The sequence below is a fragment of the Tupaia chinensis genome, unplaced genomic scaffold, assembly GCF_000334495.1.
Source record: "Tupaia chinensis unplaced genomic scaffold, TupChi_1.0 Scaffold000451_2, whole genome shotgun sequence".
NCBI classification, from domain to species: domain Eukaryota; kingdom Metazoa; phylum Chordata; class Mammalia; order Scandentia; family Tupaiidae; genus Tupaia; species Tupaia belangeri.
Window position 1 is genome coordinate 2797464 of NW_006159958.1, and position 16285 is coordinate 2813748.

A 16285-nucleotide genomic window follows, 5' to 3' on the forward strand; every position below is an offset into this window, starting at 1 on the left:
CTAACTGCTGGTTCCCTTGCCAGATTTCTTAATTCCACCTGAGGCCAGGGGGCCCTTCCCCGCAGCCTTCGCTTTTAGCTCCTCGAGCTTCTTCGGCGCCTCTTTTTGCTTCTGCTTGAAAGCCTTATCTTCCTCATCCATCTCCTTGGCCTGCTTCTTGGGCTCTTTCAGGGACTGCTTCTTGCCACCTTCGTGGCCAGACATCGCACCCACTGACCCTCTCTCCCAGACCTCTCCATTTGTTTTAAATCATAGCCATTCTGACTGGGATTAGATGGTATCTCATTGAGGTTTTGTTTGCATCTCCCTTATGATAGGGGATGTTGAATGGTTTTTCATATTTTTTGGCCTTTCTTATGTCTTCCTCATTTATCTTGGTAGATTATATATGTCCAGAAATTTGTCTGTCTCATCCAGGTTTTCTTGTTTTTTGGTGTATAATCACTTGCAGTATTCTCTTATGATCTTTTGTATTTCTGTTATGTCTGTTGTAATGTTGCCTACTTCATTGCTGTTTAGATTTATCTGGTTCCTTCCTCTGTTCTTCCTAGACTCGCTTCCTAGTGTGTCGATTTTATCTTCACAAATAACCAGCTTTTGGTTTCATTTATTTTCTGTATAGTTTGTTTTTTCTCTATTTCATTTATTTCTGCTGAAATCTTTATTTTTTCTTTCCTCCTGGCCTTTTTAGTTTCTTTTTTTTTTTTGGCTTGTTTGTTTGGCCATTGTTGTCTTTCCAGTTTCCTAAAGTGCTAGGTTGTCTATTTGCCACCTTCCCATTTTTTTCTTGTGAGCACTAATTCTTATTGACTGCTTTCACTGTCCCATTAGGTTATGAGAACTTGTTGCCTTATTATCATTGGTTTCAATGAGTGTTTTGATTTCAGGCTTCATTTCAGTGGTTGGGAAGTCATTTAGGAGTGGGTTGTTTAGTTTCCATGTGTTTGTGTATTTTTCAGTTGTTTTTTTTTTTTTTTTCCTGAGGTTAATTTCAAGTTTAATTCCATTTGGTTGGAGAAGATACTGCATATAGTTTTTAATCCTTTTGATTTTGTAAAGGCTTGTTTTGTGCCCTATCATGTGGTCAATCTTTGAAAATGTTCCATACGAGAGTGAGAAAAATGTATGTTTTTTTGGTTGTTAGGTGGAAAGTTCTACAGATGTATGTCAAGTCCATTCAATTTATGGTATCATTTAGATCCTGTATCTCTTTGCTTATTTTTTGTCTAGATGATCTGTCCAGAGGAGACATCTCAGTGGAGTGTTGAGATCTCCAGTGACTACTGTATTACAGTCTAGCTCTCCCTTTAGCTCTCATAGTCTTTTGTTCACATATTTCGGTGCTCCAGTGTTGGGTGTGTAGATATTTATAAGTGTTATATCTTTTTGGTGAATTAGCCCTTTCAATAACATATAGTGTCTTTCTTTGTCTCTCGTTACAATTTTTGTCTTGAAGAATATTTTGTCTGATTTTAGTATCGCAACTCCAGGCTTTTTGGTTTCTATTTGCATGGAATATCTTTTTCTCCCCTTTTACTTTCAGTCTGTGTATGTCTTTATCAGTGAGGTGAGTTTCTTGTAAGCAGCAAATGAGAAGCTCCTGTTTTATTTTTTTCTATCTATTCAAATTCATGAATCTCCTGAATTATATCACAGATCACAAGTTACAAAGTGTGGCACAGGGGCAAGCAGGTGGCATGGTAGTTAAGGTGTTGGACTCCCCACATGGCTGACCACAGTTTGAAAATCATCCCGGATGCATGCACAAATCCTAAGAGAAGAATGGAGAAGGGATCACGGTGTGGCCATCCCCCTAAAGAGTGATTTCTCTCTCTCTCTGTCTCCTCTCCAGTGAGATCATGTGCCCTGTGGCAAAAACCTAAAAAACAAATGTGGCGCATGTGCATTTTGGAATACTACTCAGCCATAAAAATGAGGCCCTGGCACTTAATAAAAAGTGGACAAAGAGCTACTAAGTGAAGCAAGCAGGCTATGAGAGAGAGGCATTGCCTGTCCCCACTTAGTAAACACTGAATGTAAACACTGGCAGAGACCGAGAGATTGGAAGGCATAAAAGCATGGAGAGCAGCTGTGGGCTACAGACAGTGAGAGGAGAGGGGGAGATAAGTGAGGATGAGTGGGAGGGAATCAAGGGGAATAAGAAAGAAACAACATTTAAGGGACACAAAAATGGAAAATGATCTGTTGATAATATATATAGTAAAATCTTGAAGCAATATGCAATGTATTTATGCTAGAAAAATTTATCTTGTACGATTTAATAATATTCAGTGATTGTAAAAAGTAATAAAATAAGAAAAGTATGTCTACAATGTATAGTAACCAAATCTAGCATATAAACATATTTACCATCTTCAAGAGTTTTTCTTTTTTTGGAGAGATTTTTGCTATAGGGCGTGTGCGCTCGCCAGACAGACAGACACATAGAGACAGAAAGCGAGAAATCACCCCCCAGGGGGGATGGTCATGCCGCAATCCCTTCTCCTCCATTCTCCTCTCGGGATCTTGGGCACGCACGCACACGCGCCCGGCGTGAGTTTTAAGCCACCGGGTCTGGGACGCAAACCGCGGTCGACTACGTGGGAGTCCAGCGACATAGCCATTACGCTAACGGCTGGTTCCCCCATCTTCAAGATTTAACGTTACATTGTGGACACTTGAAATTCACTTTCTTGTTTATTTTAGAAGCATATAATGAATTGTCAATATTATTTACTGTGAGATACAGTTCTGAACAAAAATAAAGTGATTAAAAATCAGACAAGAAAAAGTCTCAAATTAATGAGGATGGATTTTTTAAAAACAAAGATAATCTTAACATAGCCAGTGAATAAGAATTTGTAATTTCCATATAAAGGAGTATGAGAAATAAGAGTTTAAAATCTGAAAAGATCTGTAGTATCAGTCATCAGTCCAGTTAGAGATAGGTAATTGTACATAACAATAGCTCATTAGGAAGCGATAGAAAAAACAACTTTTACACGCTCACTGGGAGTTCCTATAATACCATAGCACTGTACTATGAATAAAGAAATAAGACCTTGGGACCAGTAGGTGGCGTAATGCTTATGTTGTTGGACTCCCATGCAGTCATCTATGGTTCAAGTTCTGGACCCAGTGGCTTAAGACTCATGCCAGGTGTGTGAGCATGCCCAAAATTCCAAGAGGAGGATGGAGGAGAAGGGATTGCGGCATGACCATCCTCCCTGGGGAATGATTTCTTGTTTTCTGTCTCTCTGGCGAGCACATGTTCCATATGGCAAAAAAAAAATCTCTCTCTCTCTCTCTCTCAAAAAGAAAGAAAGAAAGAAAGAAAGAAAAATCCTCATAAAAGCAAAAACAAAACAAAATTGGAAAGAAATATTTAAAAGTGAAGACACGGCAAAGTCAGTGATTTGATGACATAGACTTTTATTATTATTATTTTCATTTCTTCCAGATTCTTTAGTATTCTTTTTTTTTGGGGGGGGGAGAGGGAAGTTTTTGCTATAGAGTGCATGCACTTGCCAGAAAGACAGAGACAGAGAGATAGAAAGTGAGAAATCACCCCCTGGGTTGGGGGGTGAGATGGCTATGCTGCTATCCCTTCTCCTCCGTTCTCCTCTTTGGATCGTGGGCACGCACGTACATGTGTCTGGCATGAGTTTAAGCCACTGATCTGGGACTTGAACCATGGTTGACTACATGGAAGTCCTGTGATGTAGCCATTACGCCATCTGCTGGTCCCTATTTTTATTTTTCTTATTTTTTTTTAAACATTCGATCACTATACATCATTTGGCTTGTAAAGAGAATTTACCTAACATGAAATATTTCTCAGACCAGTCCAGTTGAGAATACTATGCATGTTATCATTAACAGGTAATAAACCATTTCTGTGTCTCACAAATGTCATGCCTCTCTATGTTTTCTCTATGATTTCCTTCTCTATAGTCTTCCCTTCTCCCACCTCATTCCACACTGTCTTCAGCATCCATAGCTATTTTCACAGCTTTTATGTCCTCTAATATTTCAATCTCTACCACAGAGTGCAGATAGTATATATTAAGTGGATACATTATTTTTCTTTCATAGCCTGGCTTGCTTCACTCAGTAATAAATCTTCCATATTCGACCACTTTCTATCAAATACCAGGGTCTCATTGTTGTCTGTGGCTGAATAGTATTCTATAGAGTATATGTGCCATACTTCTTCAATCCATTCATCTGTGTTTGGATATTGGATTGGTTCACTGTCTTAGCAATCATGAATAATGCTGCAATAAACATTGATGTGCAGGTGCTTTTTTGACTTAGCAATCTCCTGTCCTTTGGGTAGATTCCCGGAAATGGGATTGCTGGATCATCTGGTAGTTCCATCTGTAGATCTTTGAGCAACCTCCATATTGTTTTCCACAGTTGGCTGGACCACTTTACATTCCCACCAACAGTGTAGGAGAATTTCCCTTTCACCACATCCCCACCAACACTTATCATTGTTTGTATTTTTAATCTTCGCCATTCTGACTGGGGTTAGAAGGTATCGCATTGTGGTTTTAATCTGCATCTCCCTTATGATGAGGGATGCTGAGCATTTCCTCATATACTTTTTGCCTGTTCGTATGTCTTCCTCAGATTTTTGTTCAGGTTCATTGTTTCCCATTGTTGTTTTTTTTTTTTTTTTTTTTTTGTAATCTGCTTGAGTTTCCTGTGTATTCTGGTTATCAGTCCCTTATCTGAGGCACAGTTTACAAAAATATTCTCCCATTCCAAGAGTTGTCAATTCACACTAATTACTGTGTCCTTTTCTGTGCAGAAACTTAATCTGATGTAGTCCCACTTTTCTGTTTTGGAGATTATTGCCTGTGCTTTGGGGGTCTTATTTAAGAAGTCTTTGCCTACCCCAGTGTCTCTCAGAGTTTCCCCAGTGTTTTCCACCAGTAGTTTTATGGTTTAAGGTCTTAGGTTCAGATGTTTGATCCATTTTGGGTTGCTTTCTGTTAATGGTGAAAGATGGGGATTCAGTTTCATCTTTTTGCAGGTGGATACCCAGTTTTTCCAGCACCTTTTACTAAAGAGGTTTTCCTTTTCCCATTGGATTGACTGGTAACCTTTGTCAAAAACTGATTGAGCCATGTACCCTTCTGAACCATATTTCCATCAACTCCAAGAAGCCTCTAGAGTGTGACTGACTGCACCCTTACCCCAAAGAGGAGGAAATTGGAGCTCAGGGAGAGGCAGGGCTGCATCAAATGGCCTTTCTTGGGCCTTCATCCTTGGAGGCATACCTGGCCTACCATGACCATGCTGCCTAACAAATGGTCCCCACAGTCAGTGCTTATAATCTGCCATCATTTATCCTCATAGTCATGGGTCTGCAGGTCAGTTGACCTGGGATGGGCAGATGTATCTCAGGCCCCTTTTAGGTGTTTTCTCTCCTTCTTTGACAGACAGCTACCTGGGCTTCCTGATTATTTAGCAATGGCAAAAGCTCAATAAAGGTGACTAGAAACTCGGAACGGATAATGCTGTTGCTCCCATCCACATTCTGTTGGCCACAGCAAGTCATGTGACCATGGAACACACTCAATTTCAATGAGTGGGAGGGACCACAAAGGAGAGAGCATGAGTGCAGGAGGGGGAGGGGCTGGGAATAGAAGCTCTCTGCCATCTCCTTCCCACTGGGAGTCAGGCTGGATGGGGGCAGGACAGAGGTGAGGAGGGCTGCTTTGCAGGGGGGGTACATTGATCTGCTGTGGTACATTGATCTCACTAGCCCCAGACGAGGTGGGCCTACACTGCTGGCCACCTGACCTCCAAGCTCCCCAGCAGGCTGGGCTTTTGCTCCCCGACCCCAGATACCCCAGGCTCTGTCCTCTCTTAGCTGGTGTATCAGACCTCATTAGACCTCAAGAGCATCTCAGGTTTCCAGGATGCCTGAGGCTGCTTGAGACATACACAGACAGACAAGAGACAGAGAGAGTTAAATTTTTTTTTTTTTGGAGAGGTTTTTGCAGAAGGGTGCATGTGCTCGCCAGAAAGACAGAGACAGACAGAAAGCGAGAAATCAACCCCTGTGGGGGGCGGTGGCCATGCCCCACTCCCTTCTCCTCCATTCTCCTCTTGGGATCTTGGGCACACACGCACACGTGCCTAGTGTGAGTTTAAGCCACTCCGGGACTTGAACCACGGTTGTCTACATGGGAGTTTAGCAACATAGCCATTATGCCAGCTGCTGGTCCCAAGAGTTAATTTGTAAACAACAACTTAGGAACTATAGAGAAAAAAATTGATATGCATCACTGTATTTTTGGTGCTAAAAGCATTTTCTGGCACCATTTAAAGAACAAGAATTGATTGGCTTGTTTGGGGACAGAAAGCCACATGCTGCCCTGTCACCTGGGTGTGTCAGGGCACGACAGTGCACTCTTGCGGCAAGACCTGGCTGCTTCTAGCCGTGCTCACATTTGCTCCCTGAGTGTCTTTTTTTTTTAAACTTTTTTTTTTTTTTAATTATTTACTTTTATGTATCCATTCATTTATTTTAATTTGACTAGAGAGAGACAGAGAGAGGGGTAGGGGGAAGTGAGAAAGTAAGCCACCAGGTTCGGGACTCGAACCATGATCGGCCATGTGGAAGTGTCCAGCGCCTTAACCACCACGCCACCTGCTGTCCCTACTCCCTGAGTGTCTTTAAAGTGAGGCTCACTCCTGGGGAAGAGTAGAGCGCGGGCTCCAGCCCTGCCAGGCTCCTGGGTAGCCAAGTTGGCCAAGGGAAGGTCAAGGGAAGGTACTGTGCACAGCAGACAGAAACTGGGCAGGCGCTGAGATCTCCCTTTCGTCTGAAGAGTGGAAACGGCCAGCTTCCCCACCCCACGCGGCCCTGCAGGGTTTCTGTGGACGGCCACCATGACCCCATTGCCCTCACTCACAGGCCGGGGATGGCCACAACACAGGCCCCCCAGGGGCTGGCGGGAGCTGCTTGCTGAGTGACCTTCCTGGAAAGACGCCTTCAGTCCTCAGGAGACGGGAGTGCGCCTCGTCCCATGCTGCCTTGTCTAGATGTACCGTGGCGCCTGGATCCTTGCAGCCATGTGTTCTGGGGACCTCCCCGAGGGCACTGCGGGTATTCATTTAGTGCTGTAGGTCAGCCAGGCCGAGACGGAGCATGTGCCATCAGCTGGGCGCCTTCTAGGCCATTTCCTGGGGACAAAGGAGAATCAGGCCTAGTCTTACCCTTAAGGGGTGGGGACACAGCCAGGGAAGGTTAGTGGAGTCAGAGGACGGCCACGCAGCATGGGACTCCTGTGACAATGGAGTCCAAGAGGCCGGGGCCACCCTCCCTCCCACTCACCTACTGTGCGCACACCTCATCATTCTGCCAGCAGATGCTCCTCCTCCGCCTGGGCTTGTCGCAGGGCCCAGCCAGATTTCTCCAACGAGGAGAGGGGCCCAGCTCCTCACACCATGAGCTCTCTAGTCCTCCTAGAACCCCCCTGAGGTAGTGTCCTCCCCACTTCCCACTCAGGGACACTGGGACCAGGCAGTGACAAGGCCTGTGCTCATATTTAGCGTCTCAAAGCACAGGACAGACAGCAGGCCACAGGTCCTCACAGTCACTCGTCCCCCACGCACTTCTGTGCCCGTCACCTCCCACCCCCCCATGGCCTTGCCCCACAGAGCTGGGCCCCCCGCATCCTCCCCCAGCCCATCCCCTCTGACAGCTCACCCACCTCCTCCGGGACAGGGCGTCGCCCCTCACCACGCCCCATTTTGTGGACTTTGTGGGTGCTGCTGTACCCACTTCACAGGGGGGAGAACAAGCCCACAGGGAGGGGTCGGCCCCAGCCCTGTCTCTTCTCAAGGTCTGGGTAGGAGTGTGGAAGAGGGGGAGTAAGGTGCTCCCACCCTGGAGGGCAGAGCAGGGGCAAAGGAGCCTGAGCGCAAAGCCTGCCGGAGGCCGCTGCCGTTCATGGGGTGTCGTTCATGGGGTGTCAAGGGCCAGGACTTTGTCACCTGATTGCCCTAGGCACCTCTCACCGCACTACGATGCCTGTGAAGGACAGGAGCCCGGAGGTCCGGGGCCGGTTAGGCCTGAAGGAGTCTCACCACCCTGGGGACAGGCGGGCTGTGCTGGGACCTGGGCAGAGCGTGCCAGGGAAAGATCTGTGAGTAGCAGGACAGTGGGATGGACCAGTGGAGGGGCCACCCAGACAGGAGAGGCTGGGCCAGGGAGGCTGGGATCTCATCCCGGAGGGAGGCTGCATAGGCGTGGATGCTGGGCAGCTGGAAGCAGAGGCTCCTTCCAGCTGACCTTAGGCACGTTACCCGACTGCCCGGAGCACCTACCCCCATACCTGTGATGCAGATGCCGTGTTTGGGACCAGGCCGGTGAGCCTGGGTGAAGGTCACCACAGGCTCCCTGGGGGCTGAGGGTGGGTGAGAAGGCAGAGGCCAGCGATGAGGGGCTGGCAGGGGCGAGTGGACAGGGAGCTGCCAGCAAGGTGGGAGAGCTCAGGGGGCGTGGTGGCCGTGGAGGCCAGCAGCCCTGGGGGAGCAGCCACAGGAGGGCAGGGCTGGGAGCCAGTGTGGCCAGGGGCAGGGACGGCATTGGCTGTGAGAGGCATGGCGGAGGAGGGCCGATTTTCCTTTTGTGGAGTAAGGCGGATCAGACATATTCAGACGATGCTAAAGGAGTGGGCTGGCAGGAGGGCCGGCTGCCCGAGAGGGACAGGAGGATGTGAAGACACAGAGGCGGCCTCTGCCAGGCTAGCTTCTCGGAGCGGGAGGCCTGGGAACGGAGAGGAGGGGTGTCACTAAGGCTCCCCACTTCGGCACGGCAGCCTGCTCCCAGGGCTCAGGGCACTCTCAGCTAGGACGCGACCCCCGGCAGTGACCACACCCCCTTAAGAAATTACACAGCGCTTTATTAAATAAACAAGTAAAAAGGCTATTTACATCTGATGTCAGTGTAAGCTCAAGTAATTCACAAGGCACGATTCTTTTTCTCCAGCTTTCAAGAAGTCACCACAGGGCCCGCCCCAAAGGACTGCAGTGGATTCACACTCAGCCTCAGAGTCGGGCTGGACTCTCCACCTGCAGGCCTGTGCGTGGCCCGCTCTGGGGCCTGGGCCTCCAGATCTCCCTGAGGGTGGCACGAGACCCAGTCCTGGGACTGCAGTGGCCACGTTCCGAAGGGCTCAGATCCTGAACGTGGAGTTAGGGAAGAGGAGCATTCTCTGCAAGGTCTTCTCTCCCAGCCCCTCGACAAGTCCCTTCCTGGAGGCAGGCACTGGACAGCCAGGTCACCCACCGCTGGCCCTGGCCTGGGCTACGGGGCCTGCTGGGAAGCTGCCTGGGGGGGCCCTGGGCCCGGCTGCTCGCTGCTGGAGAGACGGCGTCTCCTGCCGGGCAGGGCAGCGGCTCAGATCTGCTGAGGTACTCACTGACGCGGCAGAGGGAGGGAAAATAACACTGGCTTTGTGCTGAGGCAGAACACGACGGCTTCTGAATCACATAGCAGAGGCCGAAACGCAGCGCGAGAAGCGGCCGTACATGGCGGCTGCAGTTCGAATCCCGGCCCGGTCAGCCTAAGCACTCCAGGCGTGCGTGCCTGTGTCTGAGATTTCATGAGCGGAAACACCGGGCCTGGACGTTAGGTATGTGGGCCAGTGTCCCAGAGCCCGTGCGCTGGAGGACTGCGAAGGGCAATCGTGGCGTGACCTGGCCGGGGGAGGTGTTCCTCTCTTCCCCACTCCCCGTCGTGTGTGTGCACGCTCTTACAAACGAAAGAACAAGTCAGAAAAGAAAGTCCTTGCTCAAAGCCCTTTCCCCACAGACGGTTCTGGATGTCCTCACGTTGATAAGGAAGCTGGACAGGGGAGAGTCGGACCCCGAGCTGCGACATCCCACGGGGACCACCGGATGTCTCCCCACTCACGAGGCAGAAGGACGGAAGCCTGTTCTCAGCAGCCCGAGACAGGAGAAGCTGTGCTTTCGCGCAAGGGCTGTCCCGGCACCTCGCTCCCAACAGGGCTCAGTTCCCACGGGGCTCTGCGCCAGGCTCTTGAGGTTTCTGTGCAGTGGCAGGACAGGCTCAGGACACTCGTGTCTGTCCCCCAGATTTCATAGTGGCGGCCAGACAGTGAAAAGTCACTTTGCACAAAAGAAAAAAAAAAGAAGAAGAAGAAGAAAGGCGCCCAAGTAACTAGAAAATGCTTTCCCTGAGACCACTACGGGACATCGCCTACAGACAATTCTACACTGCCTATAGCTCAAGTTTGAGAGGGAGGGATTTGGTGATGCTAGAGAAATGAAAACACACGCGCACCTTGTCCAGAAAGCCGAGTAGCCATGCATAAAAAAACGCGCTAACAAGCCTTAGCTTTGCAAGACTTAGAAGGAAAAAAATAACCCAAATCGTAAGACTCCTACACGGAAGACTAAGCTAAGGGCGCAGCCTGAGCTGCAGCTGCATCAAACAGAGAAGGCAGCGGAGTTGGTCGGGGGCAGGGCGCAGGCCTGGAGGAGCTTGTTCCAGTGTCAACGCGGCAGAGCTGTCCCTGTCACCCAGGTGTGTGAGGCAAGTCTCAGGGCCGTCTATGCGGAGCTGCCTTGACCCCGGCTCTTCACAGCGGCTAGTGGGAGGCATAGGCTGGGCTCCACAGCCCCGAAGGAGGACTGGCTTTGCGAACAGGAGGCAGTGCGTTGAAAGACGTCGGCGACGAGGCAGCCAGATCTAGAGTGGGCAGACGAGGAAGTGAGCCACGGAGCCGGGAGAACTGGACGTCCCTCCAGCACTCACCAAGGCCCGCACAGAACAGCACTTACGAAGCGCCCGCTGTGTGCCAAGGACACTTTCCTGAGGATGCCCCGAGGCCTCCCCGTGCCAGCAGAGGGGGATGCACGGGGTGCTGGAGCTGCCTCTGACATGGAAGGGGCAACGGCTGGACATGCAGGGTGGCCTGGAGCAGGGACCCCAACCTCCCAGGGCAGAGCCTCGCTGGGGAGAACCAGCCTTGGGGTTCAGGATGCCTTGGCAGCATCCGTCCAAGGGCCATGTGGGGCGGTGAGGGGCACGCATCCATCTGGGCGGGCAGGATCTTGGGCAGAGGACGCTGCATAAATGACCCTGTGGGGAGGCTCTGCAGGGAGAGGGCAGGCTCCGGTGTGGCTCCAATGACCAGGGAGGGAGGATCAGAGAGGACGCAGCTGCAGACACGTCAGCATCGCCAGGAAGCGAGCGAGCGCCCGAGCAGCCCGTGGAACCCCCGGGTCCCGAGCAGCCAGGGAGACGGCTGTGATGGTAGGTCCAAGATGTGAATGGGATCTTGTCGCCCAGAAAACCCTGCTGTCCAAACATGTGACCTCTCCCAGGAAATTCATATTCATGGGCCACCTGGCCCCTTGGAAGCCTGTCCACAGCACCCACAGCCCAGCCCAGAGATTCCTTGGAGGGGGGAGGAGCCCTGGCCAGGAGCCAGGGCTGCCACGTGCAGCTGCACAGGGTGGGCACTCCTGTATCAGGGCCACACTCACAGCGGGAGGGCCCCCTGGAGTGTGCAAAGGCACAGAGCCTTTGAGCCACCAGACAGGGACTGGAAAGAAGGGTTTTACCATTGCCCTCCATCCGGGAATCCCTCTTCAGGACTGCCCAGAACCCCCACCTCTAAGCCAGCCCGCCCAGCTCTGGTCTGAGCTCTGCAGCAGTGCCAGCAGGGGGCGCCTGATGCCTGGTTGCACGTTTGCAGATGGTGCTCCCACTGCCAGCCCCTTACTGTGTGGCTCTGCTGGGGGAAAGCTGGAGGGACCCAGGACCAGCACCTGGGCCCAGCTGCTCCCCTTACCAGCTCCCAGGGACAGGTCTGCTGAGACTCGGAGTCCAGGGCCCCCCTATAGTCTGGGGTCCGGGAGCAGATACTCACAGTGGGGGCTGTGCCGAGGGCTGGCTCGGGGCACCAGAGCTGGCGGTGTAGCAAACTCCCGGGGCGTGCAGACCGTGTGGTAGGCTGCAAGAGTGCATGGCTGGTTAGAGTTGGCTGGGGCAGGGGGCACCCCAGGGCCACACCAGCCCACCTCACCTATGATCATGACAGCCGTCCCGGCCAGCAGGGCGAAGAGTGTGAAGAACATGACTTGGTAGGAGTCCAGGAAGTGCTGGAAGAGGCTGGCCCCATCTGTCAGCAGGGAAAGAAGAGTTACACCCAGGCCTCCAGGGTCCCAGCGATGGCGCTCCGAGTCTGTGCAGCTTGTGTGTTACGTGCCTCTGCAGGCCCCAAAACCCCTACTGCCCCAGGGACAAATGAGCCTGACCTCACACCATACATACAGACTAATTCGAAATAAACCACAGACCTAAACACGAACTAAAAGTATACAAAGGGCTGAAAGGATAGGGAGGGGCTCTGCCCCGAGACCTCACGGGCACCAGGGTGGGTGTGGTGTGGCGGCCCCGGGTCCTTCTCAGATAGGACAGGAACTGCAGAGGGCGAGGTGGCCTGCTCAAGGTCCTGTCACCCTGGCACTTCGTCTCCTCCCACTTTGGGCCATCGGGACCAGACCCTTCTCCTGGAAGGGCTCAACGTTCAGCTCCTTCCTTCAGAGGGGAGCGTGGCCTGACGTTATGTCTCTGCACCTGTCCTGCCCCGGAGCTGGCCAAGCTGTGACGAGAGCCGTGAAGACCAAGGTTCTGGGAGCCATTACTTTCCGAGTCTGAGCCTTACAGACCAAGGGGAGCCCAGCATCTGCCACTCCTCCTCCTCCCTGGGCTCCCCACCTATGCACTGCACGCCTCACCAGGGCCCTAGGGCTACTGTTCCTGCTCCTCCAGCCACGGGTGCCCAGTCAGGACACACGCCATGTGGGAAGAAGGCAGCACCCCCTCAAGTGCCCTCCCAGTCTCCGTCCCCTGCTACCTGCTCCCAGACAGGCAGTCGGGCCTGAGCACGCCACTTCCCGGCTCCATCCTGGAAAGCCCTCCCCGGCCCAGCACCCCTCCCAGTCCAGCGGCCCGCGTTACGCTGCAGTCCCTCTCACCGAAACACCACCTCCCTGCACCTGCACGCAGCGGGCTGTTCCTCCTAGTGGAGGTGAGGACGGCCCAGTCCCTCAGCCGCATCGCCGGCATCATCCCTTTCCTCTGCACCCCTAACTCTGCGCCCTCTCCGTGTGACGGGGCATCTCGATCGTCGGCCTAGCCCAGGGTCTGGCCCACGCCGGTGCCAGTACGTGACTACCTAATGCACGGAACCATTTGTTCTGGGCGCCGTCCTCGTGAGAGTAACTCCGAGTTGTGGAAGGGGAGCGGAAATGGGAGGATGGTATGGATTCACGGTTAGCAGCAGTTCTACCATAAGAAGGAAAACTTTACGGCTGACGTTCTTGTTACTTTTCATGATCACCTAAGTTTTTCTTTTTTAGTTTCCTGATTTATTTCTTCTTCTTTTTTTTGAGAGGTTTTTGCTATAGGGCACGTGTGCTCGCCACAAAGACAGAGCCAGACAGAGATAAAAAGCAAGAAATCATCCCCCAGGGGGAATGGCCACGCCGCAATCCCTTCTCCTCCATTCTCCTCTCGGGATCTTGGGCACGCATGCACACGTGCCCGGTGTGAGTTTAAGCCACCGGGTCCGGGATGCGAACTGCAGTCGACTACATGGGAGTCCAGCGACATAGCCATTACGCTAACTGCTGGTCCCCTGATTTATTTCTTCTGAGACAGATAGATGGAGAAAGCGAGCGCACGCGCCTCGGGGTCTTTGCTGCGATCTACCCCCAGCCTCTGCCAACCTAAATCGTGGGCGTGAGCGTGCTCCGGGTGCACAGGGAGCTCTTGGTGTGCAGACCTGGGGTTCCCCATGCGGGTCTAGCTGCGTCCCTGCCATGCCACTCCTGGCCTGAGAAGCTGCTGTTTGAGGGAAGGCTTGCAGGAAGGGAGGGTGTTGGCCAAGGGCTATCTGGGGGCAACGGCATTCCAGGTACTGAGGCTGCAGCTGGGGACGGGGACACGTATTCCAGAAACAAGAGGCCATTGTGGCCGGAGCAGGGAGGTGAGTCAAAACGGACAGCGAGGCAGACCTCGCCAGGCAGGTCTTGGCAGTCACTGGAGCACCATGGTAAGCTGTCCCCCAGAGGGAGGGACACTGAGCAGAGGGCGGATCCCTCCGGCTGCTGTGCTGAGAACAGACGGGGGCAGCAGGGGAAGCGCGGCATGCATGAAGGACCAGGCAGCGGCGGTCACTTTGAGGGACACTCTGCATTTCTCGTCCCTCCGGTACTCACATACCAGGTTACTACCGACACCCAGGGCCACACTGGCTGTCCTCCCTTGCCCAGATCTGTCCCATCGCTGGCCTTCCGTGACTCACAGGGACCGGGCCCACGGCGATCCATCACAAAGGCCACAGTGACTGGAATGGTGACAGCTTGGCTAGTCATGGGGCTGGAGAAGGTGAGGGTGGTGGACAGAGGCCCCTGGCTGCCGGCGGTGGGGTCCGAGACGCCGACCGTGTAAGTGACGAAGCTGGGCAGCCCGGACGACTTCTCCTTCACGAAGGCCAGCACAGCCGGGGACCCGGACTTCACCTGAGAGAGACATCGTGGATTCAGGGAGTGCATTTCACAGACAGTGGGCAGGCCACCGCGTGGGGCCATGGCACCTGGGTGGGACACTTCCTGGGGAGGTGATGACCCCTGGGCCCTGTCACGGACAACAGCAATTCTGCAGCCAGGAAACTGTCTACACTCGGTGCTTTCCAAGGAACATGTAAGTCAGTACCACTGAATTCTAATCAAGAGTTGTATTAAAAGATGCTAAATCATTCATCTGTATTGTTACAAATTATCGTTCTAAATATCGCCCGTATTTTTAGTACAGGTGAAATTGCAAATGAAATTTACTTTGCCAATGTTTTCCAAATGAAATGAATCGAGTTGTTTTGGGAGGGAAAAAAAAAAAAAAAGAAAATGGCAGAGTCATTGCCTTCTTGAATCCCTAAAAAAACATTAATTGTAAAAAATAAATAAGCAGGGGCCAGCAGGTGGTACAGTGGTTAAGGCGCTGGACTCCCACATGGCTGATCACGGTTCAAGTCCTGGACCTGGTGGCTTGAATCTTATGCTGGGTACATGCGTGCCCAAAATCCCGAGAGGAGAGTGAGAAGGGATTGCAAGTAAGAAATCTCCCACCAGGGATTTCTCACTTTCTCTCTGTTTCTCTGGTGAGCACATATGCCCGATAGCAAAAATCTCACCAAAAAAAAAAAGAAAAAGAAAAAAGTGGATGAACTCCGTCATTCAACACACTGCACAGTCACTGAGTACAGCCATGCGCTCGGCACTGCCCTCACCTACTCCCAGCTGGGCACGGGCAGAAACCACAGTAAGGCATAAAAGTCACACAGGTTGGCAGATGACAACAGTGCTCTGGGGGAAAAGGACGATGGTTATAGGAGTTTTAAATTTTTAATTCCTGATTTTAATTTAACTTCTTTTTTTTCGTGGGTAGAGGTTTTTGCCTTAGGGTGCATGTGCTCACTAGGGAGAGAGACAGAGACAGTGAGAGAGAAAGTGAGAAATCTCCCCCAAGGAGGAGGTGGCCACGCCGCAATCCCTTCTGCACTCTCCTCCCAGAATCTTGGGCACACACGCACACGTGCCCAGTGTGATTTTTAAGCTACCGGGACTGGGACTCGAACTACAGTTGGCCGTGTGGGAGTCCAGTGATGTAACTGCTACGCCATGTGCTGGCCCCCGGATTTTAATTTTAAAGAGAGTAGCCCAGGACCCCCACGTGCCCTTTCTTCCCAGCCTTTCCTGACACCCCTGGCTCCTGCCTGGCCCGGGGCACGTGGGTCACACTCACCTCCAGGTTCTCCAGAATGTCCATGGCACCAAAGACCTTGACGTCAGAACTGGTGTAGTGGTTGCTCAACAGGATTTCGGCCTGGTCAGTGTAGAGCCCGGGGCTGAAGGGCACCTCCGCCCCGGCCTGCTGTATGGAGAAGTGGCCACTGGGGATGGAGGCGGTGACCACCAGAACAGTCTTCTTCAGGCTCAGCTGCTTCCGCTGTTTATCCGTCAGCCTGTGCATCGTCACCAAGCAGAGGTACTGGCCTGCAGAGGCAAGGGGGTCCTGCCTTGTCCCCTTCCCACTGGCTACTATTTCTCCTCCCTGCTTCTCTAACTGGGAAACACCTCTGCGTCGCGAGAGTCCAGGTGAGAAGTCACCTTCTCCAGGAAGTCTCCCAGTAATGCCCCTTTTCAGGGCCCCCAGACCAGTGAGGAC

At 52.0% G+C, this 16285-nt stretch overlaps 1 protein-coding gene and 1 pseudogene across 1 annotated transcript in view; both read right to left on the reverse strand.

The window, feature by feature from the left end:
• LOC114009063 (translation machinery-associated protein 7 pseudogene) lies at positions 1 to 204 on the reverse strand (annotated as a pseudogene).
• Positions 205 to 8906: 8702 nt separating this feature from the next.
• NUP210 (nucleoporin 210) overlaps positions 8907 to 16285 on the reverse strand; it is a gene marked incomplete at its 5' end in the record, with an annotated part of 80278 nt that continues 72899 nt past the window's right edge. The window contains 5 exon segments of the mRNA XM_014590469.1: positions 8907 to 10738; positions 11925 to 12008; positions 12081 to 12176; positions 14367 to 14583; positions 15863 to 16113. Coding sequence (XP_014445955.1) covers positions 10638 to 10738; positions 11925 to 12008; positions 12081 to 12176; positions 14367 to 14583; positions 15863 to 16113 — 749 coding nt within the window.